General features: G+C 38.4%; 1 protein-coding gene across 14 annotated transcripts in view; it reads right to left on the bottom strand.

Moving 5' to 3' along the window:
- LOC108414676 (calcium-activated potassium channel subunit alpha-1-like) overlaps positions 1-24,108 on the bottom strand; it is a 209,891-nt gene that overhangs the window by 56,801 nt on the left and 128,982 nt on the right. For 13 of the 14 annotated variants that reach the window (XM_037544238.1, XM_037544235.1, XM_037544239.1 and 10 more), the window contains exons 6-9: positions 11,297-11,372; positions 9,145-9,220; positions 8,357-8,527; positions 5,108-5,199 (exon numbers count right to left, since the gene is read on the bottom strand). In XM_037544238.1, coding sequence (XP_037400135.1) covers positions 5,108-5,199; positions 8,357-8,527; positions 9,145-9,220; positions 11,297-11,372 — 415 coding nt within the window. Of the gene's footprint in view, positions 1-4,956; positions 5,049-5,107; positions 5,200-8,356; positions 8,528-9,144; positions 9,221-11,296; positions 11,373-24,108 lie in introns of all 14 variants that reach the window. The other variant, XM_037544246.1, reaches the window with a different exon arrangement.

The following is a 24,108-nucleotide window of genomic DNA, read 5'->3' as shown; positions in this document are numbered from 1 at the left end:
CTACTTTCTGGGCAAATCACTCTAAAAAGGGTAAGTTAGCTGTTGTTTAATGTAGTTAGACTGTCTTGGTACTTAACACCTCTTTACCCAAAATAATGACACAGCACTTTGGAGTTTGTACCTCACACTCATTCAATTAATACCTAGAACCGGCTTGGCAGGTTTAGGTAAACTGTCTTGGACCCATTATGATACTCCAAATGATCTAGTATTATTATTATTAATATTTTATGACCTAGTACATTGGAGTTTGCATTGCACTGTTAAAAACATGGTTCTTCAAGGGTTCTTTAGTAAAGACAATTGTTCTATATGGAACCATGAGCATTTTAAAGAAACAGTTGCATGCTTAAAGGGTTCTCTTTACTAAAGAACCCTTGGAGAACCATCTGTTTAAGTTTAGCCTTAAACTCTTTAAGAAAAGAATATCCCAGAGCTAAGGTTGGGTACTGCTCAGAATCGCTCATATCAATAGTAGTATTGATACCTTGACATATATAAAGATTCCTGATCAAAACTTTTTCTGATTCTTCAAAATTACAAACTGAAAGTGGGTGTGGCTTATGAGCCCGAGCTGCTGGAAGCGAGTATATTTATTTATTGTGATGTATTTTAGACTAATAGAGTTGAAACTCGTAACACGCAACAGAACGTAACTTAGACAGCCAATCAGCAGTCGCGATTTTGGAGGAATCATGATAATTGGCTCACTGCTGCTGGTAAGACCGACTATTGAAATTTGGAATGACTGACTTGGAATTTGTAATTCAGTAGTACCAAAGTAGGGGTGGCCAGTCCTGGTCCTGAAGATAAGACACCCTGGTCCTGAAGATCAGACACCCTGGTCCTGAAGATCAGACACCCTGGTCCTGAAGATCAGACACCCTGCTCTGTAAAAAGTGGCTCGTCAAATCTACTTTAAAAAGCCCTTCAGGTGGTTAAAGAGCGACTGAACTAGTTTTATAAAACAGACTCCAGCCCGGAAATCTGACTGGTTGAGCTGCATTCCAAGCCGTTGTAAAATCCGCGGTATTCCATAGCTGTGACCGCCTCACAGCAACTGAACCGAATCAGGCAGAATCCCAAACGGCTCCCTACTCCCTTGCTAAATAGTGCGCTGTGTAACATTTAGAAATTCCAGCTTTTGCTGTCAGATAGTGCACTGCTTGTCGAGTGTGAATGTGGATGAATCCCAAAAGCAATATTTGGCATTGCCTGGCTGCAGGAGGCAGTATTTAAATTCCTACATAGTGCACTAGGCAGGGAATAGGGAGCTGTTTGAAATTCAGTCCTAGTGTGAGAAAAGTGGTGTCATCAGACTGGCAGACGACTCGCGGTGGTGATTTAGTGATTAAATGTGTATAAACTGAACGTTTTGGCACTAAACAGTGCTGAGTTATCATCATATTCACTGTTACACACAAAACAGTGTTGAATAAAACTCGTTCAATTACGACAGCCTTTTAGGGCCACTGTTAGAAAAGATAAAACATTAGACTTAGAGAAAGGGGTCTAGACTTCAGACATTAGACTTAGGGGGTCTAACTGTAGAGGGTCTAACTGTAGAGGGACTAACTGTAGAGGGACTAACTGTAGGGGGTCCAACTGTAGAGTGTCTAACTGTAGAGGGACTAACTGTAGGGGGACTAACTGTAGGGGGTCCAACTGTAGAGTGTCTAACTGTAGAGGGACTAACTGTAGGGGGACTAACTGTAGGGGGACTAACTGTAGGGGGTCCAACTGTAGAGTGTCTAACTGTAGGGGTCTAACTGTAGAGGGTCTAACTGTAGGGGGTCCAACTGTAGAGTGTCTAACTGTAGAGGGACTAACTGTAGGGGGACTAACTGTAGGGGGACTAACTGTAGAGGGACTAACTGTAGAGGGGTCTAACTGTAGGGGTCTAACTGTAGAGGGTCTAACTGTAGAGGGACTAACTGTAGAGGGTCTAACTGTAGAGGGTCTAACTGTAGAGGGGCTAACTGTAGGGGTCTAACTGTAGAGGGTCTAACTGTAGGGGGACTAACTGTAGGGGGTCTAACTGTAGAGGGGTTAACTGTAGAGGGGCTAACTGTAGGGGTCTAACTGTAGAGGGGCTAACTGTATGGGGTCTAACTATAGAGGGGCTAACTGTAGGGGGTCTAACTGTAGGGGGCTGACTGTAGGGGTCTAACTGTAGGGGATCTAACTGTAGAGAGTCTAACTGTAGGGGGTCTAACTGTAGGGGGTCTAACTGTAGGGGTCTAACTGTAGGGGGACTAACTGTAGGGGGTCTAACTATAGGGGTCTAACTGTAGAGAGTCTAACTGTAGAGAGTCTAACTGTAGGGGTCTAACTGTAGGGGTCTAACTGTAGGGGTCTAACTGTAGGGGATCTAACTGTAGAGAGTCTAACTGTAGGGGTCTAACTGTAGGGGTCTAACTGTAGGGGATCTAATTGTAGAGAGTCTAACTGTAGAGAGTCTAACTGTAGGGGATCTAACTGTAGGGGTCTAACTGTAGGGGATCTAATTGTAGAGAGTCTAACTGTAGAGAGTCTAACTGTAGGGGATCTAACTGTAGGGGTCTAACTGTAGGGGTCTAACTGTAGGGGTCTAGATGTAGAGGGACTAACTGTAGGGGATCTAACTGTAGAGGGTCTAACTGTAGGGGTCTAACTGTAGGGGTCTAACTGTAGAGGGACTAACTGTAGGGGTTCTAACTGTAGGGGGTTTAACTGTATATGGACTAACTGTAGGGGGTCTAACTGTAAGGGGTCTAACTGTAGAGGGGCTGCTATAATGTGTTGGGGTCTTGGTTGCTGTCCTGGCGCCGGAGCTCCACTCACTCCCGTCTCTCTGAGGATCATTTTGATCTTCATCCTCACTGTCTGTGAAACTTCATGCCCTCCATGAATGGGGGGGTGAAGCCCCCGATAGCTGTGTAGACCACCCTGCCTGAGGTTCTCTATCAACAACACAGACAGACGGTTTCCCCAGAGTCCGTCCGGCTCTTTATTCTAGATAAATGCCGTTTCCCCCGAATCCATCCGTCTCTTTATTCTTGATAAATACCATTTCCTCCGAGTTTGTCCGGCTCTTTATTCTAGATAAATGCCATTTCCCCAGAGTCAGTCCGGCTCTTCATTCTAGATAAAAGCCGTTTCCTCCAAGTCCGTCCGGCTCTTTATTCTAGATAAACGCCGTTTCCCCTGAGTCCGAAAGGCTCTTTATTCTAGATAAACGCCGTTTCCTCTGAGTCCGTCCGGCTCTTTATTCTAGATAAACGCTGTCTCCTCAGAGTCCATCCGGCTCTTTATTCTAGATAAATGCCATTTCCCCAGAGTCAGTCCGGCTCTTTATTCTATATAAACGCCATTTCCTCCGAGTCTGAAAAGCTCTTTATTCTAGATAAACGCCGTTTCCTCAGAGTCCGTCCGGCTCTTTATTCTAGATAAACGCTGTTTCCTCTGAGTCCATCCGGCTCTTTATTCTAGATAAACGCCGTTTCCTCAGAGTCCGTCCGGCTCTTTATTCTAGATAAACGCTGTTTCCTCCGAGTCCGTCCGGCTCTTTATTCTAGATAAACACTGTTTCGTCTGAGTCCGAAAGGCTCTTTATTCTAGATAAACGCCGTTTCCTCTGAGTCCGTCTGGCTCTTTATTCTAGATAAACGCTGTTTCCTCCGAGTCCGTCCGGCTCTTTATTCTAGATAAACGCTGTTTCCTCTGAGTCCGAAAGGCTCTTTATTCTAGATAAACGCTGTTTCCTCCGAGTCCGAAAGGCTCTTTATTCTAGATAAACGCTGTTTCCTCCGAGTCCATTCGACTCTTTATTCTAGATAAACGCTGTTTCCTCCGAGTCCGAAAGGCTCTTTATTCTAGATAAACGCTGTTTCCTCCGAGTCCGAAAGGCTCTTTATTCTAGATAAACGCTGTTTCCTCCGAGTCCGAAAGGCTCTTTATTCTAGATAAACGCTGTTTCCTCTGAGTCCGAAAGGCTCTTTATTCTAGATAAACGCTGTTTCCTCCGAGTCCGAAAGGCTCTTTATTCTAGATAAACGCTGTTTCCTCCGAGTCCGAAAGGCTCTTTATTCTAGATAAACGCCGTCTCTTCAGAGTCCGTCTGGCTCTTTATTCTAGATAAAAGCGGTTTCCTCCGAGTCCGTCCGGCTCTTTATTCTAGATAAACGCCGTTTCCTCCGAGTCCGTCTGGCTCTTTATTCTAGATAAACGCCGTTTCCTCCGAGTCCGTCCGGCTCTTTATTCTAGATAAACGCCGTTTCCTCCGAGTCCGTCCGGCTCTTTATTCTAGATAAACGCTGTTTCCTCCGAGTCCGTCCGGCTCTCAGCGGGGAGGCTGAGTGTTTCTTTATGGCGGAATCGATATGAAAGTGCAGCTCCTCCAACTCACCGCCCCTCATTTGACACCAGGAGGCGCTGCTTCACTTTGTAAAGCCTTTGGCCACAATACTGACCTCTCCTGGTGTTGATGCCGCTTTACTGTCATAATTTTAGGACTTTTCTTGAAATATTCTGACTTAATTCTCAAAATATCATACCGCACGGCATTTTTCTCAAAATATTACAGCATTTTCCTCAAAATATTAAGCCTACTATTTAATTTTTACAGTGGCCCTAAAACACTGTCGCAAGTTCAATTGCTTGTTACGACTTGAAGTCATTTTTTAAGCAGATCTGATGAGCCACTTTTTACAGTGTGGGATCTGAACTCTCCGGGTTTGTAGACCTCCAGGACGAGGATTGAGCACCCCTGTACTAAAGTCATTAGTCGGTTACTTAGTAACGTAAAAACCATAAAACGCTACGTTTAACAATCATGTCTGGCAAAACGACTATGGGGTGTTAGAGAGCTGAGGCTGTGTTGACATAATATAATATCGTGCGGACCACCGACATCAAACAGATTCCTTTCATCATGTAGTGCTAGGAAACTTTCTTCGTTCTGTTACTGTGACTTACTTTCGGCCTCGGGTCGAGTTATAACTCCCTCCGTATTTCTTCCGATTAAGGATGAGAGCAGCGATTTCTGGCACGTAGCGAGCAAACATGGCCTACATGCACGAGACAGAGAGAGAGAGGGGCATGCAGGCGGGATTCGCACAATACTTACTTTCTCCCATTTACCGCACTATAGGAACCACCATATTTCTTGCGGTTTCCTATTAATTCTATGATTTCAGGGACGTAGCTGGCAAACATGGCCTGAGGAGAGGACAGGAGACAGAGGAAGAGACTAAAAAACAGACAGACAATAGAAGTCTGCTAAGGCTTCTACGTTTCATAGAGGATACTTACAAAATATGAGGAGAAACAAAAAGAAAGATTCAAGTAATGAAGATCAAACCTCTAACCGCTAAATCAGAGCACAGAGTGTCTGCAGGCATCTCATGAGGGGAAATGTTAGCACTGGTTTAGCGCAGAGTGGAGTATTTTGAAAATGCAAGAACGAAAAGCACTCGTTAAGTGTTCACATCCCTCGCTTCTGAGGGATGTAGATTTTGAAGGGAAAGAGAGCCACAGATGATCGTCATTCTGTGTTTTAAGAGGGAAACTTTGTAAGTAATGCAGTGGAGGAATAAAACCTCAAGAGCCATGTTTAGTCCAACAAACACTTACGCCAAGGTTGTGCGGATAGCATTGCCTGATGTGACCTAGTCGTACAAATACGAGGTGCATTCAAACCAAACCCTGAACTGACCGACTCCACAACGTTCCTACAGCCTTAGACTGTTTGGGCTAATTTTGTGCAGTGCTCAGCTCATGAACTGAACTTTTAAGGGACATTCCGGCCTAAAATCTGCATTTAATGTGGTTTTTGGTCGTGTCACACGTTACTGTGTAACACACTATTACACCTCTCAGCCTTCTAGACAGAAGAAGTGCTCTTTATGGAACACGCCAGCAGAAAGGGGCATATGCAGAACACAGAACTCGAGGGGGTCACCTCACCTCTTATCACCTTCAGATAAGAGCCGTAAGAACAGGACGTTCTGACTAAAGCAGGCCTGGAGAACCTCATCCACCGACTCTATTTCTAGCAGGATTGATCACTGTAATGGTCTCCCAACTGGACTCCCTAAGACGACAATCAACCAGCTTCAGCTGATCCAGGATGCAGTTGCGAGAGTCTCACTTGGAGTAAAAGAAGGAGCCCCCCCCGAATTCTTAAATCAATTAATAAGAAGTAAGAACAAGATAATTAAGTTGGGCCCAAGATTAAGTAGGAGATACGAGTGAGATAATTAAGTTGTGGCCATGACATAACAAGAGGTAAGAACAAGATAATCAAATTGTGATAATTAAGTTGTGGCCACAGCTTTGTAAGAGATAAGAACAAGATAATTAAGTTGGGCCTAAGATTAAGTAGGAGATACGAGTGAGATAATTAAGTTGTGGCCATGACTTAGTAAGAGAAAAGAGCAAGATAACTAAGTTGGGGCCATGATTTAGTATGAGATAAGAGTGAGATAATTAAGCTGTGGCCATGACTTAGTAAAAGATAAGAACAAGATAATTAAGTTGGGCCCAAGATTAAGTAGGAGATACGAGTGAGATAATTAAGTTGTGGCCATGACATAACAAGAGGTAAGAACAAGATAATCAAATTGTGATAATTAAGTTGTGGCCACAGCTTTGTAAGAGATAAGAACAAGATAATTAAGTTGGGCCTAAGATTAAGTAGGAGATACGAGTGAGATAATTAAGTTGTGGCCATGACTTAGTAAGAGAAAAGAGCAAGATAACTAAGTTGGGGCCATGATTTAGTATGAGATAAGAGTGAGATAATTAAGCTGTGGCCATGACTTAGTAAAAGATAAGAACAAGATAATTAAGTTGTGATTTTTTTCTTTTAAATCATGTTTTTTTTGTTTACTTGACTTTTTTTCAAACATCTCTGTATTCTCTCATCTGTAAAGCAGTTTGAATGACACTCCACCCAGACGGTGACCCCCTCACACACAAAACCCATACAATTACCCCGCTTCCTGACACAAATCGTCATAGTAACACACGCGTGTGCCCTAAACTAAGACCAAGTCCCCTTGACTGACGGCGCGCACTACCGTGAGCCTTTGTATGGAGTTGCAAAGCCCCGTCTCAGAGTTTCAGAGCCAGTCAGCAGCACAAGCCCTGTGGCGTCAACCAATCAGGACTGCCAGCCCAGCTGCTGAGCTACTGAGCTAATAAATACAAGATAAGATAAGATACCAGCCTCGTGACCGGAACGTCGCCGGTTCGATCCCCAGAGCCGACAGCACATGACTGAGGTGTCCTTGATTGGGCTGCCCACCACTCCGGGCAAGTGTGCTCACTGCCCCCTAGTGTGTGTGTGCTCACTAGTGTGTATGTGGTGTTTCACTGCACGGATGGGTTAAATGCGGAGGTGACGGGGATTAATAAGGGTCTCTTAATCTTAATCTTCAACCATGGACACCAGAAAGTAACCCAAACTGAGGCAAACAAAGCCTTCAGCTTTTAGCGTCTTGTCGTCATCGTCTGGTGTGTCATTTCTGTCACTGTCCATCCCACAGCCAACCTCTGACACGGCTGCAATAAGACATTCAGCTTCCGAGCAGGAACGTCAGCCTCACTTCTGCATTAGTCAAAGCTAAACAACAAACTCCGCCTCGACAGCCTGCGTCCAAAAATCCACCCCAAAGTTTCAAATGTGCCTCCCATCCTCAAGATGCATCGTTTGAAGAGGGTTTTCCTCGTCTTTAAACTGGACAACCTCACTTTAGAGATGAGTAGGCATGTTTACCACCGACGTAGAGACGGCTGCATTTTTCCTTTTAGCCGGAGTGTCCCTCTAAGACGTATCGGCCAACTACGAATCTAACCTTTTATCCAAGCGTCCACAAATAAATGTTTCCTGAATTTCTACTTTTCCAGTATTTTACACGTAAGAGACCTTCTCATCTATTTCACCGTCTATGAGCACGATGTGTAGACCACGACCATCACGACTATGCTATAACTCATCAACCCTTGGTAAGTTTGTTGGAATTTGGGTGGGGAAAACTTGGGAAGGGGGTCATCTAAAACCGCAGATTTAATTCTAAAATTGATAGATATATTAATGAATAAATGCTGATGGTTCCACTTAGCGTACACAATTAGAAATACAGCATTAAAATTCTGTCAGATATACTGGGTGAGATATGTGGCATAATCCTTAACAACCATAACACACAATGCAAAACACAGGCAAGCACTAGCCAGGGGTGTGTGGACTGGGGCTGGAGTCAAATGAAGGGGATCTGTGTCCAGCTCTGGTGTTCAAGGATACGATGGCTGGGGACATGAGAACCGCAGGGCTTGAGAGGAGCTAGGGGAACAGTTACGGGACGTATTTTACCAATCCGCCGAGGATGAAGAAGACCATGAAAAGGCGGCCGAGCGTCGTTTTAGCACAAACGTCTCCGTAGCCCACCGTGGACATGGTTACCATGAGTAAGTACACGCATTCCCAGTAGGAAAGTGGCTGGGAATTTTGGAAGTTTTCCCAAGGATCCCCTGAGTTTTCCACCTGGAAGACACATCAACAGTCTCAACAATCTGGTTAACAAATTGATAAGATTGATACAATTAATTTGTGGCCATGACTTAATAAGAGGTAAGAGCAAGATAATTAAGGTGACATAATTAAGTTGTGGCCACGACTTAAAAAGAGGTAAGAGCAAGAAAATTAAGTTATGATAATTAAGCTGTGACCATAACTTAGTAAAAGATAAGAACAAGATAATTAAGTCACGATAATTTAGTTGTGGCCACAGCTTTGCAAGAGATAAGAACAAGATAATTAAGTTGGGCCCAATATTTAGTAGCAGATAAGAATGGGTTAATTAAGTTGTGGCCATGATTTAGTAGTAGATAAGAGTGAGATTAATAAGTTGTGGCCATAACTTAGTAAGAGGTAAAAAACAAGATAATTAAGTTATGATAATTAAGACGTGGCCGTAACTTAGTAAGAGATAAGAGCAAGATAATTAAGTTGTGGCCATGACTTAGTAAAGGGTGAGACTAAAATAAATAAGCTGCAGCCACAACTAAGCAAGGCGTAAGATTGAGATAATTAAGCTATGATAATTACATTATGGGAAAGAGATAATTAGGTTATTGGGACAATCTGAAAGACAAACTTACCAAGTGTATGAAGCCCGCAGCAGTTAGCCATGTGCTTATGAAGATTGAGCACAAGTTCACCAGCTTTATTGAATTGCTGCAGAAAACAAAATTCATCACCCAAAATGTGGAGAGATTAATTTACTGTAATATTCAAACATCTTTGGTGTCCTAGTACATGAGTTCACTGTAGAGATGATGGATTGATGATTGCATAAACCACTAAGCAATTATACACACTTCCCGGCCACTTTATCAGAAACAGCGGTCCAGAAACTGAGCAGTGATGAACTGGGTTGAGCGGACCTGAGAACCGAGTCTGTTACGCTTGTATAGTGGACCTTCTAATAAAGTGACCAGTGAGCGGAAGCACAAGTTTGGTGTTTCTAATAAAGTGACCAGTGAGCGGAAACACAAGGTTGGTGTTTCTAATAAAGTGGCCAGTGAGTGGAAGCAGAAAGTGGGTGTTTCTAATAAAGTGGCCAGTGAGTGGAAGCAGAAAGTGGGTGTTTCTAATAAAGTGACCAGTGAGTGGAAGCAGAAAGTGGGTGTTTCTAATAAAGTGGCCAGTGAGCGGAAGCACAAGGTTGGTGTATCTAATAAAGTGACCAGTGAGCGGAAGCACAAGTTTGGTGTTTCTAATAAAGTGACCAGTGAGCGGAAACACAAGGTTGGTGTTTCTAATAAAGTGGCCAGTGAGTGGAAGCAGAAAGTGGGTGTTTCTAATAAAGTGACCAGTGAGTGGAAGCAGAAAGTGGGTGTTTCTAATAAAGTGGCCAGTGAGCGGAAGCACAAGGTTGGTGTTTCTAATAAAGTGACCAGTGAGCGGAAACACAAGGTTGGTGTTTCTAATAAAGTGGCCAGTGAGTGGAAGCAGAAAGTGGGTGTTTCTAATAAAGTGGCCAGTGAGTGGAAGCAGAAAGTGGGTGTTTCTAATAAAGTGGCCAGTGAGCGGAAGCACAAGGTTGGTGTTTCTAATAAAGTGACCAGTGAGCGGAAACACAAGGTTGGTGTTTCTAATAAAGTGGCCAGTGAGTGGAAGCACATGGTAGGTGTTTCTAATAAAGTGGCCAGTGAGTGGAAGCAGAAAGTGGGTGTTTCTAATAAAGTGACCAGTGAGTGGAAGCAGAAAGTGGGTGTTTCTAATAAAGTGGCCAGTGAGCGGAAGCACAAGGTTGGTGTTTCTAATAAAGTGACCAGTGAGCGGAAGCACAAGTTTGGTGTTTCTAATAAAGTGACCAGTGAGCAGAAACACAAGGTTGGTGTTTCTAATAAAGTGGCCAGTGAGTGGAAACACAAGGTTGGTGTTTCTAATAAAGTGGCCAGTGAGTGGAAGCACAAGGTGGGTGTTTCTAATAAAGTGGCCAGTGAGTGGAAGCACAAGGTGGGTGTTTCTAATAAAGTGGCCAGTGAGTGGAAGCACAAGGTTGGTGTTTCTAATAATGTGGCCAGTGAGTGGAAGCAGAAAGTGGGTGTTTCTAATAAAGTGACCAGTGAGCGGAAACACAAGGTAGGTGTTTCTAATAAAGTGACCAGTGAGTGGAACAGAAGGTAGGTGTTTCTAATAAAGTGGCCAGGGAAGTATATAATATGGAAGAGATGCTGTAGTTTACTCAAAGTTAGGCTGTTTTTAATAATGAAGCCTCACTGCAGAACAAAAACACACTACTTAGTGCTGGAAGCTTCTAACTGTGAGGCCTAATGTCACTTTCTACTGTCCACTCACTGACCCCCTGCACCTCCAGCAGAGTGCATTGTCAGGAGATTACAGAGAAACATTCAGCTGAGCTGTAAGCCCTTCCTGACATCTGTGCTGCCGCTTTAATTCCAAGCCCTTGGGACTCTAACAGAGTTCTGTCCATTATGGTCAAACTAAAAAACGGGAGTGGACGTCTATAAAGACCATCTAAGTGTAGCCAAGGCCTGTTTAACGTGAATACATCATTTATACTGAGTGAAATATATAAGGTGATCCCAGTGACGATATATAAACTATAATTAAGTGGAAAATAAAGCAGGTCCTATAATAAAAGCCCAATAAACACAATATAAATAAACGTACACTATAAAGTAACATGAATGAAAACTGCTGGTCATGCCCACATTTTGTGAAAAAGAGCTGGCACCCCAGTGTAGAGTAATGAATCAAAATGCGTGGGGTTTCATCACTTACCTTGTCTTTAAGATATTTAAAAACTGCAATATTTCTGAGAACTGTATCAATCTTAAGGCTCTTAAAAACCTCAGCCCTGCAAGACAAACACAAACAGAGGAGAAACACACTCAGTGAGGCAGCAGCAAGCACAGCTTTCACACTCGCGTCACGAGAACGCTCACTCGCTCCGTACCTTTAAAGCCCTCGTCCATGGTCAGCAACGACGTCGACTTCATTTACTCTCACAAACAATAAAAACCCCGACACACACAAAACGACGCTAGCTTACAAACCACAGCAGACTGTCTGTGACAGAAGCCTGGAATATCTGAACGGGCGCCGAACGATTTTTCATTGCGAGAGTGACGGAGCAGGACGCAGAGGGATGAAAAACCTGGATTAAACAAAAACAGGTGGTACGCTGTCAAACGGGTAAATACCCATGACGTAAAATCCCAAAGGTCCTGCTTTTCTCAGGAGTCGACATCAGAAAGGGCCTTTCGGGGTAATTCAAGGACGAAAGGACCTGAATCTAAACTACTGAACACTCTCACAGCAGGAAAACAGGACTCTCAGTCAGGCATGTACAGCCGGTAAGAGCAGTAACTAAAGCACTGCGTAATAAAACTTCAAATGGTAAAATAAAAAAAGTTATACTCATATCTGGAAACGTGGCTTCTCTACAGTGCCTAAAGCTTTCTCCAAACAGCGCCCTCTACTGTTAAAAGACAATAAATGGACACAAACACACTGGAGTCCTCTTAAATTCTGGAGTTTTGTAAATTCTGGAATTCTCAGTTTTGTAATTCATTTCTAAACTCGGACTGGACAGTTGACACTTTGGCCCAGGGGTGCCAAAACTTTTTGTCTTGGAGAACAAAAATGTTTATGGTGAAAAATACAAAATAATACAGAAATAAAGAAGGTAGGGAGATATTTTATAACATGAGACCATATTTTTTATTAAAGCACTACAAACCTCCTGTAAAGTTACTGTTTTGGAGATACTACATGTACATATATCTGTACATTTATATATATATATAAAATACTATGAAAACAACACATCAAATGTTGACACTGAGATTTTTTTTTAAAATACATTTTATAATATCTGGTCATTTTGTATTTGATGCCAACAACACGCTCCATAAAAGTCGGGACGGGGCCTGTTTACCACCGAGTTTCATCGCCTCTTCTTTAACAGCTCTGTCAGTGTTTGGGAACTGAGGAGACGCTGCTGCAGCTCTGACAGTGAAATGTTTTCTGTTCTTGTCTGATTCAGGATTTCAGCTGCTTTACAGTTTTGGGGCTCATTTGTCGTATTTTTCATTTCATAATGTGCCAAATGTTCTCAGTGGTGACCGGTCTGGACTGCAGACAGGTCAGTTTAGCACCCGGACTCTTTTAATACAAAGCAACAGCAGGTCTTCAGCCCGGAGGACACAGTGTCCATGATTTCCTAAAGAATTTCAGATGTTGATTCATCGGACAGCCGGACACTTTTCCCCTTCCCCTCAGTCCATTGTAAATGAGCTCAGGCCCAGAGAAGGTGGCAGCGTTTCTGGATCCTGTTTATATTTGGGTTCTTCTTTGTGTTTTAGAGTTTAACAGCGTTTGTGGATGCAGTGATGAACTGTGTTCACAGTCAGTGGTTTTCAGAAGTGTTTCTGAGCCCATGCAGTGATTTCCACTACAGAATCATGTCTGTTTTTAATGCAGTGCTGCCTGAGGGCCCAAAGATCACGGCCAGCAGATACTGGTGTTCAGCCTCGTCCCTCACAGACAGAGATTTCTCCAGATTCTCGGAGTCTTTAATGATATTCTGCACCGTAGACGATGAAAAGCAGAAGCTCTTTGCTGTTTTATGTTGAGGAACGTTCTTCTTGAACTGTCCAGTCTTTCACAGAGTGATGACCCCTCCTCCTCTTTACTTCTGAAAGACTCAGACTCTCTGAGATGCTCTTTATACCCAGTCATGTTACTGACCTGCTGCCATTCAACCACCAGGTGTTTTTTTAGGATCACACAACTTTACCAGGCTTTTGTTGCCCTGTCCCAACCTTTTGGGAACATGTTGTTGGCATCAAATTCAAAATGAGCAAATATTTTTCAAAAAACAATAACATTTCTCAGTTTATATTTACTAATATTTAATACTAATAATTAATATTTACTAATACTGTCCGGGTGGTATAAAATGCCCATGTGGCATTAATAAAAATGTTAGCTCATCTTAAACATAAACATTAGGATAATAAACCAAGTGAAATGAACTCATATGCACGGTAAGCCATTGCCTGCTGGGTAGTAAATAATCCCTAATCAGCAGCTACGAATCCAGAGACAGAGGCGTCGACTCCACGGCCGCCTCCAGCTGCCATGCGCTGAAATTCAGCAAGGGGGTGCCCCAACATCACCTACACCTTTATATGACCAGACAAAGCTGACATCGGTCAAGAAAGTCAATAAGCTATGCAAAGTTTGTTTGGTAAGCATTGAGAATGTATATCGCTGCTGTCGGAAGAAAACCTTGTATCTCCATTTTTGTCGTTTTTCAGTTTTTGACATAATCTGAAAAAGCCTGTTGTTCTTTACATGGTGTGTAAATTTAATGAAGAATCGACCAAAATGACCAGGACAGACGTCTGGTTCCATTGACTTACATTGAAAGTAAAATATGTTTTTTCCTTCTCCTGTAAAGTTGCTATTTTGGAGATACGAGGTTTTCTTCCGACAGCAGCGACATGCTGCTCTGAATGGCAGCTGAGTTTCAGCTGCTGATGCTGCTTGAATGTTCACCAAAATTCAGAAGAAAATGATGAAGCTAAGAAAAGGAAATGCTGGAGCAGACAGTGAAAATCACTGAAATAAAAAGTATTATTATAAACATTATTATTATTATTATTATTATTACACTACAATATATTTAGTCAAAAAGCTTGCCAGAAGTGATACAGCGGAGGCCAGATATGCCAGATATGCCATGTCTGATGTCAGTGACTAAACAAAAGGGCAAGTACAGAACAGCTGCAGAAACAATAATAAATAATAATAAATATACAACGAACGTTTTATACAGCTACTCAAAATATCAAATAGCTTTATAAATATTTCATATAGCTACTCAAAATATCACAGCTTTATAAATATTTTATATAGCTACTCAAAATATCAAATATCTATATCAATATTTTATATAGCTAATCAAAATATCTAATATCTATATCAATATTTTATATAGCTACTCAAAATATCAAATAGCTTTATAAATATTTCATATAGCTACTCAAAATATCAAATAGCTTTATAAATATTTTATATAGCTACTCAAAATATCAAATATCTATATGAATATTTTATATAGCTACTCAAAATATCAAATAGCTTTATAAATATTTTATATAGCTACTCAAAATATCAAATAGCTTTATAAATATTTTATATAGCTACTCAAAATATCAAATAGCTTTATAAATATTTCATATAGCTACTCAAAATATCAAATAGCTTTATCAATATTTCATATAGCTACTCAAAATATCAAATAGCTTTATAAATATTTTATATAGCTACTCAAAATATCAAATAGCTTTATAAATATTTTATATAGCTACTCAAAATATCACAGCTTTATAAATATTTTATATAGCTACTCAAAATATCAAATATCTATATCAATATTTTATATAGCTAATCAAAATATCTAATATCTATATCAATATTTTATATAGCTACTCAAAATATCAAATAGCTTTATCAATATTTTATATAGCTACTCAAAATATCAAATAGCTTTAAAAATATTTTATATAGCTACTCAAAATATCTAATATCTATATCAATATTTTATATAGCTAATCAAAATATCAAATATCTATATCAATATTTTATATAGCTACCCAAAATATCAAATATCTATATCAATATTTTATATAGCTACTCAAAATATCAAATATCATATTTGTTCTAAATAGCTACAAATAATACAAACTATTAATATTTCTATACAGATAGCAAATGTCATGGTCAATATTTTATTCAGTTACTAAAAATACTATATATTACTATCAATATTTTATATATCAACTCCAAATATTAAATATCATTGCTATTTTATACACCTACACAAAGAATGAAATACTATCAGAAATGTTGTGTATAGCCACTCAACATACAAAATATTAATATCAATATTTACACAGATACTCAAAATTAAATATCATCATGAATGTTGTATGTGGCTACTCAAAATACTAAATATCATTATCAATATTTTATACAGCTACTCAAAATATTAAATATCATGATATTGTACATAGCTGCTTAATAAATATCATTATCAGTATTTTAAATTGCTACCTAAATTACTAAAAATGTGTACTTTTTTAAATACTGTACTGAAAATACTAAATATAAAATCAGTGTTTTAAATGACTATTCAGAATACTAAATATGATAACCCCTGTTTCTAATGGTTACTCAGAATACTAAATATGATAATCCCTGTTTCTAATGGTTACTCACAATACTAAATATGATAATCCCTGTTTCTAATGGTTATTCAGAATACTAAATATGATAACCCCTGTTTCTAATGGTTACTCAGAATACTAAATATGATAACCCCTGTTTCTAATGGTTACTCAGAATACTAAATATGATAACCCCTGTTTCTAATGGTTACTCAGAATACTAAATATGATAACCCCTGTTTCTAATGGTTACTCAGAATACTAAATATGATAATCCCTGTTTCTAATGGTTATTCAGAGTACTAAATATGATAACCCCTGTTTCTAATGGTTACTCAGAATACTAAATATGATAACCCCTGTTTCTAATGGTTACTCACAATACTAAATATGATAACCCCTGTTTCTAATGGTTACTCAGAATACTAAATATGATAATCCCTGTTTCTAATGGTTACTGACAATACTAAATATGATAATCCCTGTTTCTAATGGTTACTCAGAATACTAAATATGATAACCCCTGTTTCTAATGGTTACTCAGAATACTAAATATGATAATCCCTGTTTCTAATGGTTACTCAGAATACTAAATATGATAACCCCTGTTTCTAATGGTTACTCACAATACTAAATATGATAACCCCTGTTTCTAATGGTTACTCACAATACTAAATATGATAACCCCTGTTTCTAATGGTTACTCACAATACTAAATATGATAACCCCTGTTTCTAATGGTTACTCACAATACTAAATATGATAACCCCTGTTTCTAATGGTTACTCACAATACTAAATATGATAACCCCTGTTTCTAATGGTTACTCACAATACTAAATGTGATAATCCCTGTTTCTAAGGGTTATTCAGAATACTAAATATGATAACCCCTGTTTCTAATGGTTACTCAGAATACTAAATATGATAACCCCTGTTTCTAATGGTTACTCAGAATACTAAATATGATAACCCCTGTTTCTAATGGTTACTCAGAATACTAAATATGATAATCCCTGTTTCTAATGGTTACTCACAATACTAAATATGATAATCCCTGTTTCTAATGGTTATTCAGAATACTAAATATGATAACCCCTGTTTCTAATGGTTACTCAGAATACTAAATATGATAACCCCTGTTTCTAATGGTTACTCAGAATACTAAATATGATAACCCCTGTTTCTAATGGTTACTCAGAATACTAAATATGATAACCCCTGTTTCTAATGGTTACTCAGAATACTAAATATGATAATCCCTGTTTCTAATGGTTATTCAGAGTACTAAATATGATAACCCCTGTTTCTAATGGTTACTCAGAATACTAAATATGATAACCCCTGTTTCTAATGGTTACTCACAATACTAAATATGATAACCCCTGTTTCTAATGGTTACTCAGAATACTAAATATGATAATCCCTGTTTCTAATGGTTACTGACAATACTAAATATGATAATCCCTGTTTCTAATGGTTACTCAGAATACTAAATATGATAACCCCTGTTTCTAATGGTTACTCAGAATACTAAATATGATAACCCCTGTTTCTAATGGTTACTCAGAATACTAAATATGATAATCCCTGTTTCTAATGGTTACTCAGAATACTAAATATGATAACCCCTGTTTCTAATGGTTACTCACAATACTAAATATGATAACCCCTGTTTCTAATGGTTACTCACAATACTAAATATGATAACCCCTGTTTCTAATGGTTACTCACAATACTAAATATGATAACCCCTGTTTCTAATGGTTACTCACAATGCTAAATATGATAACCCCTGTTTCTAATGGTTACTCACAATACTAAATATGATAACCCCTGTTTCTAATGGTTACTCACAATACTAAATGTGATAATCCCTGTTTCTAAGGGTTATTCAGAATACTAAATATGATAACCCCTGTTTCTAATGGTTACTCACAATACTAAATATGATAATCCCTGTTTCTAATGGTTACTCAGAATACTAAATATGATAACCCCTGTTTCTAATGGTTACTCAGAATACTAAATATGATAACCCCTGTTTCTAATGGTTACTCACAATACTAAATATGATAACCCCTGTTTCTAATGGTTACTCACAATACTAAATATGATAATCCCTGTTTCTAATGGTTATTCAGAATACTAAATATGATAACCCCTGTTTCTAATGGTTACTCAGAATACTAAATATGATAATCCCTGTTTCTAATGGTTATTCAGAGTACTAAATATGATAACCCCTGTTTCTAATGGTTACTCAGAATACTAAATATGATAATCCCTGTTTCTAATGGTTACTCAGAATACTAAATATGATAATCCCTGTTTCTAATGGTTATTCAGAATACTAAATATGATAACCCCTGTTTCTAATGGTTACTCAGAATACTAAATATGATAATCCCTGTTTCTAATGGTTACTCAGAGTACTAAATATGATAACCCCTGTTTCTAATGGTTACTCAGAATACTAAATATGATAATCCCTGTTTCTAATGGTTACTGACAATACTAAATATGATAATTCCTGTTTCTAATGGTTACTCAGAATACTAAATATGATAACCCCTGTTTCTAATGGTTACTCAGAATACTAAATATGATAACCCCTGTTTCTAATGGTTACTCACAATACTAAATATGATAATCCCTGTTTCTAATGGTTACTCAGAATACTAAATATGATAACCCCTGTTTCTAATGGTTACTCAGAATACTAAATATGATAACCCCTGTTTCTAATGGTTACTCAGAATACTAAATATGATAACCCCTGTTTCTAATGGTTACTCACAATACTAAATATGATAACCCCTGTTTCTAATGGTTACTCAGAATACTAAATATGATAACCCCTGTTTCTAATGGTTACTCAGAATACTAAATATGATAACCCCTGTTTCTAATGGTTACTCAGAATACTAAATATGATAATCCCTGTTTCTAATGGTTATTCAGAGTACTAAATATGATAACCCCTGTTTCTAATGGTTACTCAGAATACTAAATATGATAACCCCTGTTTCTAATGGTTACTCAGAATACTAAATATGATAACCCCTGTTTCTAATGGTTACTCAGAATACTAAATATGATAATCCCTGTTTCTAATGGTTATTCAGAATACTAAATATGATAACCCCTGTTTCTAATGGTTACTCACAATACTAAATATGATCATCCCTGTTTCTAATGGTTACTCAGAATACTAAATATGATAATCCCTGTTTCTAATGGTTACTCAGAATACTAAATATGATAATCCCTGTTTCTAATGGTTACTGACAATACTAAATATGATAATCCCTGTTTCTAATGGATACTCAGAATACTAAATATGATAACCCCTGTTTCTAATGGTTACTCACAATACTAAATATGATAATCCCTGTTTCTAATGGTTATTCAGAGTACTAAATATGATAACCCCTGTTTCTAATGGTTACTCACAATACTAAATATGATAATCCCTGTTTCTAATGGTTACTCAGAATACTAAATATGATAATCCCTGTTTCTAATGGTTACTGACAATACTAAATATGATAATTCCTGTTTCTAATGGTTACTCACAATACTAAATATGATAATTCCTGTTTCTAATGGTTACTCACAATACTAAATATGATAATCCCTGTTTCTAATGGTTACTCAGAATACTAAATATGATAACCCCTGTTTCTAATGGTTACTCACAATACTAAATATGATAATCCCTGTTTCTAATGGTTACTCAGAATACTAAATATGATAACCCCTGTTTCTAATGGTTATTCAGAATACTAAATATGATAACGCCAGTTTCTAATGGATACTCAGAATACTAAATATGATAACCCCTGTTTCTAATGGTTACTCAGAATACTAAATATGATAACCCCTGTTTCTAATGGTTACTCAGAATACTAAATATGATAATCCCTGTTTCTAATGGTTACTCAGAATACTAAATATGATAATCCCTGTTTCTAATGGTTACTCAGAATACTAAATATGATAACCCCTGTTTCTAATGGTTACTCAGAATACTAAATATGATAATCCCTGTTTCTAATGGTTACTGACAATACTAAATATGATAATCCCTGTTTCTAATGGTTACTCAGAATACTAAATATGATAACCCCTGTTTCTAATGGTTACTCAGAATACTAAATATGATAATCCCTGTTTCTAATGGTTACTCAGAATACTAAATATGATAACCCCTGTTTCTAATGGTTACTCAGAATACTAAATATGATAACCCCTGTTTCTAATGGTTATTCAGAGTACTAAATATGATAATCCCTGTTTCTAATGGTTACTCAGAATACTAAATATGATAATCCCTGTTTCTAATGGTTATTCAGAGTACTAAATATGATAACCCCTGTTTCTAATGGTTACTCAGAATACTAAATATGATAATCCCTGTTTCTAATGGTTACTCAGAATACTAAATATGATAACCCCTGTTTCTAATGGTTACTCAGAATACTAAATATGATAACCCCTGTTTCTAATGGTTACTCAGAATACTAAATATGATAACCCCTGTTTCTAATGGTTACTCAGAATACTAAATATGATAATCCCTGTTTCTAATGGTTACTCACAATACTAAATATGATAATCCCTGTTTCTAATGGTTATTCAGAATACTAAATATGATAACCCCTGTTTCTAAGGGTGACTCAGAATACTAAATATGATAACCCCTGTTTCTAATGGTTACTCAGAATACTAAATATGATAACCCCTGTTTCTAATGGTTACTCAGAATACTAAATATGATAACCCCTGTTTCTAATGGTTACTCAGAATACTAAATATGATAATCCCTGTTTCTAATGGTTACTCAGAGTACTAAATATGATAACCCCTGTTTCTAAGGGTGACTCAGAATACTAAATATGATAACCCCTGTTTCTAATGGTTATTCAGAGTACTAAATATGATAATCCCTGTTTCTAATGGTTACTCAGAATACTAAATATGATAATCCCTGTTTCTAATGGTTACTCACAATACTAAATATGATAACCCCTGTTTCTAATGGTTACTCAGAATACTAAATATGATAACCCCTGTTTCTAATGGTTACTCAGAATACTAAATATGATAATCCCTGTTTCTAATGGTTACTCAGAGTACTAAATATGATAACCCCTGTTTCTAAGGGTGATTCAGAATACTAAATATGATAACCCCTGTTTCTAATGGTTACTCAGAGTACTAAATATGATAACCCCTGTTTCTAATGGTTACTCAGAATACTAAATATGATAATCCCTGTTTCTAATGGTTACTCACAATACTAAATATGATAATCCCTGTTTCTAATGGTTACTCAGAATACTAAATATGATAACCCCTGTTTCTAAGGGTGACTCAGAATACTAAATATGATAACCCCTGTTTCTAATGGTTACTCAGAATACTAAATATGATAACCCCTGTTTCTAATGGTTACTCAGAATACTAAATATGATAACCCCTGTTTCTAATGGTTACTCAGAATACTAAATATGATAATCCCTGTTTCTAATGGTTACTCAGAGTACTAAATATGATAACCCCTGTTTCTAAGGGTGACTCAGAATACTAAATATGATAACCCCTGTTTCTAATGGTTATTCAGAGTACTAAATATGATAATCCCTGTTTCTAATGGTTACTCAGAATACTAAATATGATAATCCCTGTTTCTAATGGTTACTCACAATACTAAATATGATAACCCCTGTTTCTAATGGTTACTCAGAATACTAAATATGATAACCCCTGTTTCTAATGGTTACTCAGAATACTAAATATGATAATCCCTGTTTCTAATGGTTACTCAGAGTACTAAATATGATAACCCCTGTTTCTAAGGGTGATTCAGAATACTAAATATGATAACCCCTGTTTCTAATGGTTACTCAGAGTACTAAATATGATAACCCCTGTTTCTAATGGTTACTCAGAATACTAAATATGATAATCCCTGTTTCTAATGGTTACTCACAATACTAAATATGATAATCCCTGTTTCTAATGGTTACTCAGAATACTAAATATGATAACCCCTGTTTCTAAGGGTGACTCAGAATACTAAATATGATAACCCCTGTTTCTAATGGTTACTCAGAATACTAAATATGATAACCCCTGTTTCTAATGGTTACTCAGAATACTAAATATGATAACCCCTGTTTCTAATGGTTACTCAGAATACTAAATATGATAATCCCTGTTTCTAATGGTTAATCAGAATACTAAATACAACTACTAGTGTGTTACTGCTGTTACTACTGTATCAGACTGGTAGGAGAACAGCAGCTGACAGTCCTCCTCCTTATCATCAGTGTGTAGCTGCTGTGTCCACAGGGCTCAGGAAGGCAACCGAAGGGAACTTCATTCTTACCCCAGTAAGAAATCAGATGGAAGCAGGAGGACAGCGTGTGGTGGAGCCCATCCTGCTCTTCCTTCTCGCTGGTCAGTCCGTGTCCGTGGGTCATTTTGACGCGATACCCTTTATGAAAAAGCTCCCCGCAGGATTTTTTGCGCCTGCGGGTGCTGGGGAGAACCTCCGCGTGCGTGTTCCCGTCCGGCCCTCGGTACACCAGCATCTTGGTGGGGATCATGATGGCTGGAGATGGAGGAGATGGAGGTTTTGGCAAAATCTCAAAAAAATTCCAGATTAGTTCCCAGCGCAGGCCTCTAGTCCAGCAGCACGCGGGAGCAGCATGGCCACATCCAAACACAACGGCTTGAGTCCTCGATCTGAAAGATCTGAGACTCTTCCAGTCCTCGTTTTCCCAAAATGACAACAAAAGGAGATCTAGACAGCCTCAGGAACGAGTCCAGCATCCAGCAGGTGGGCTAAAGGCTCTGACGACCCCCACAAACCCACAACTGGGTTGGGGAAAAAAAAAAAAACAACTCGTCACGATCAGATTTGCATCCCAGTTATGATCAGTCGTGTAGCGGCAAGCTTAAAACAAACCCTTTTTCCATCAGGATATTACAGCGTAAGCTCCTTTAGGAGTCGCCTGGGAAACGCACAGACCATGTTCAACAGTCCGGACAACAAGAGACTCATCTGGACTGGCTGAGAGCTTTTCCTGAAGCCCATGATGATGTGACAGCGTTAAGTAATCTACATCTCTCAGGGGCTGCCCCTAATTCCCAGGACTCAGAGGTCAGCAGCAAAGGTCATCGTCTATACTGCACTTCAGAGTCGGCTGCACAAGAGCCGAGTCTGTCAATCTGGGCTGCTTCTTTCACGGTTTTTAATGTTTGTACACGCCCTTCAACTCAGACAGTCATTATTATTATCATGCCTCTATTTCTCCATCAGTTTTATAACACTGTGTGATATTTACAACGCATAGTGTCTTTTCTTGCACATTGTTGTTTACCCACTGTTTATCGTCCAACCCACTGTTTATCGCAAAAACTACCGCGGCACGTAGAGTCATCTTAAATTTAGCCACATCGAAAATTTTCATTTTCTCTTTTTTCACATTCTGGGAATTTTGCATATTATTTTGAGCTCATTACACACCATTTCCATTAAATATATCATCACATCAAATATCAAAACTATAACATTACATATATTCACTGCTGATATAACCAGCTTTGTAAAATACGTTTAAAAATAATTGTATACAATTTTATAAACATCTTCTCGGGTGCACATATTTATACACATTTCCAGATTCACACATACATGGACGTTCGTATGCAGAAGTTTGACCTCCCCTGGCTAAATTACACATTTTGTTCATTTTGAAGTGAAAAGTAAACACAACTATGTAATCATTTTTTCTGCACATTTGAATGCACAGCTGGGTTGTAATTATGCTATGACTTATGTTCTAAACTTTCTGCGCGCGCAAAAGCTTGGAAACCCTTCCAGTTGTGGAAGAAACCGTTAGAGCGCTTCTCAACCAGTCAGATTGTTGATATGTGCTGCGGATTATGTCATGTCCACAGTCACACACTGACATTCCACAGTGGAAAGCACTCTGGATATATATGAAAAATTCATTACGTCAGATGATCGATCGATCGATCAATCAATGTATCAATCCATCTATCTATTGGTCCATAATCAACAAAACATTTAATTTCACCAGAGGTGCATAGAACTGCACAGATATGTAAGCATCATTTCTTGGAACAAGCAAATTAGAGATACACACATATACACCCACACCCACACACACACACACACACACACACACACACACACATATATATGTTGTATCTCCATTTTTGGCATTTTTCAGTTTTTGACATAATTTGAAAGTATCTGTTACTCTTTACATTGTTTGTAAATTTTATGATGAATGGCCTAAAAGAAATGACCCAAAAT

The sequence above is a fragment of the Pygocentrus nattereri genome, chromosome 13 (assembly GCF_015220715.1).
Source record: "Pygocentrus nattereri isolate fPygNat1 chromosome 13, fPygNat1.pri, whole genome shotgun sequence".
Lineage (NCBI taxonomy): Eukaryota > Metazoa > Chordata > Actinopteri > Characiformes > Serrasalmidae > Pygocentrus > Pygocentrus nattereri.
The sequence above is the reverse complement of the archived record's forward strand: the minus strand, read 5'-3'. Positions and strand labels throughout refer to the sequence as shown.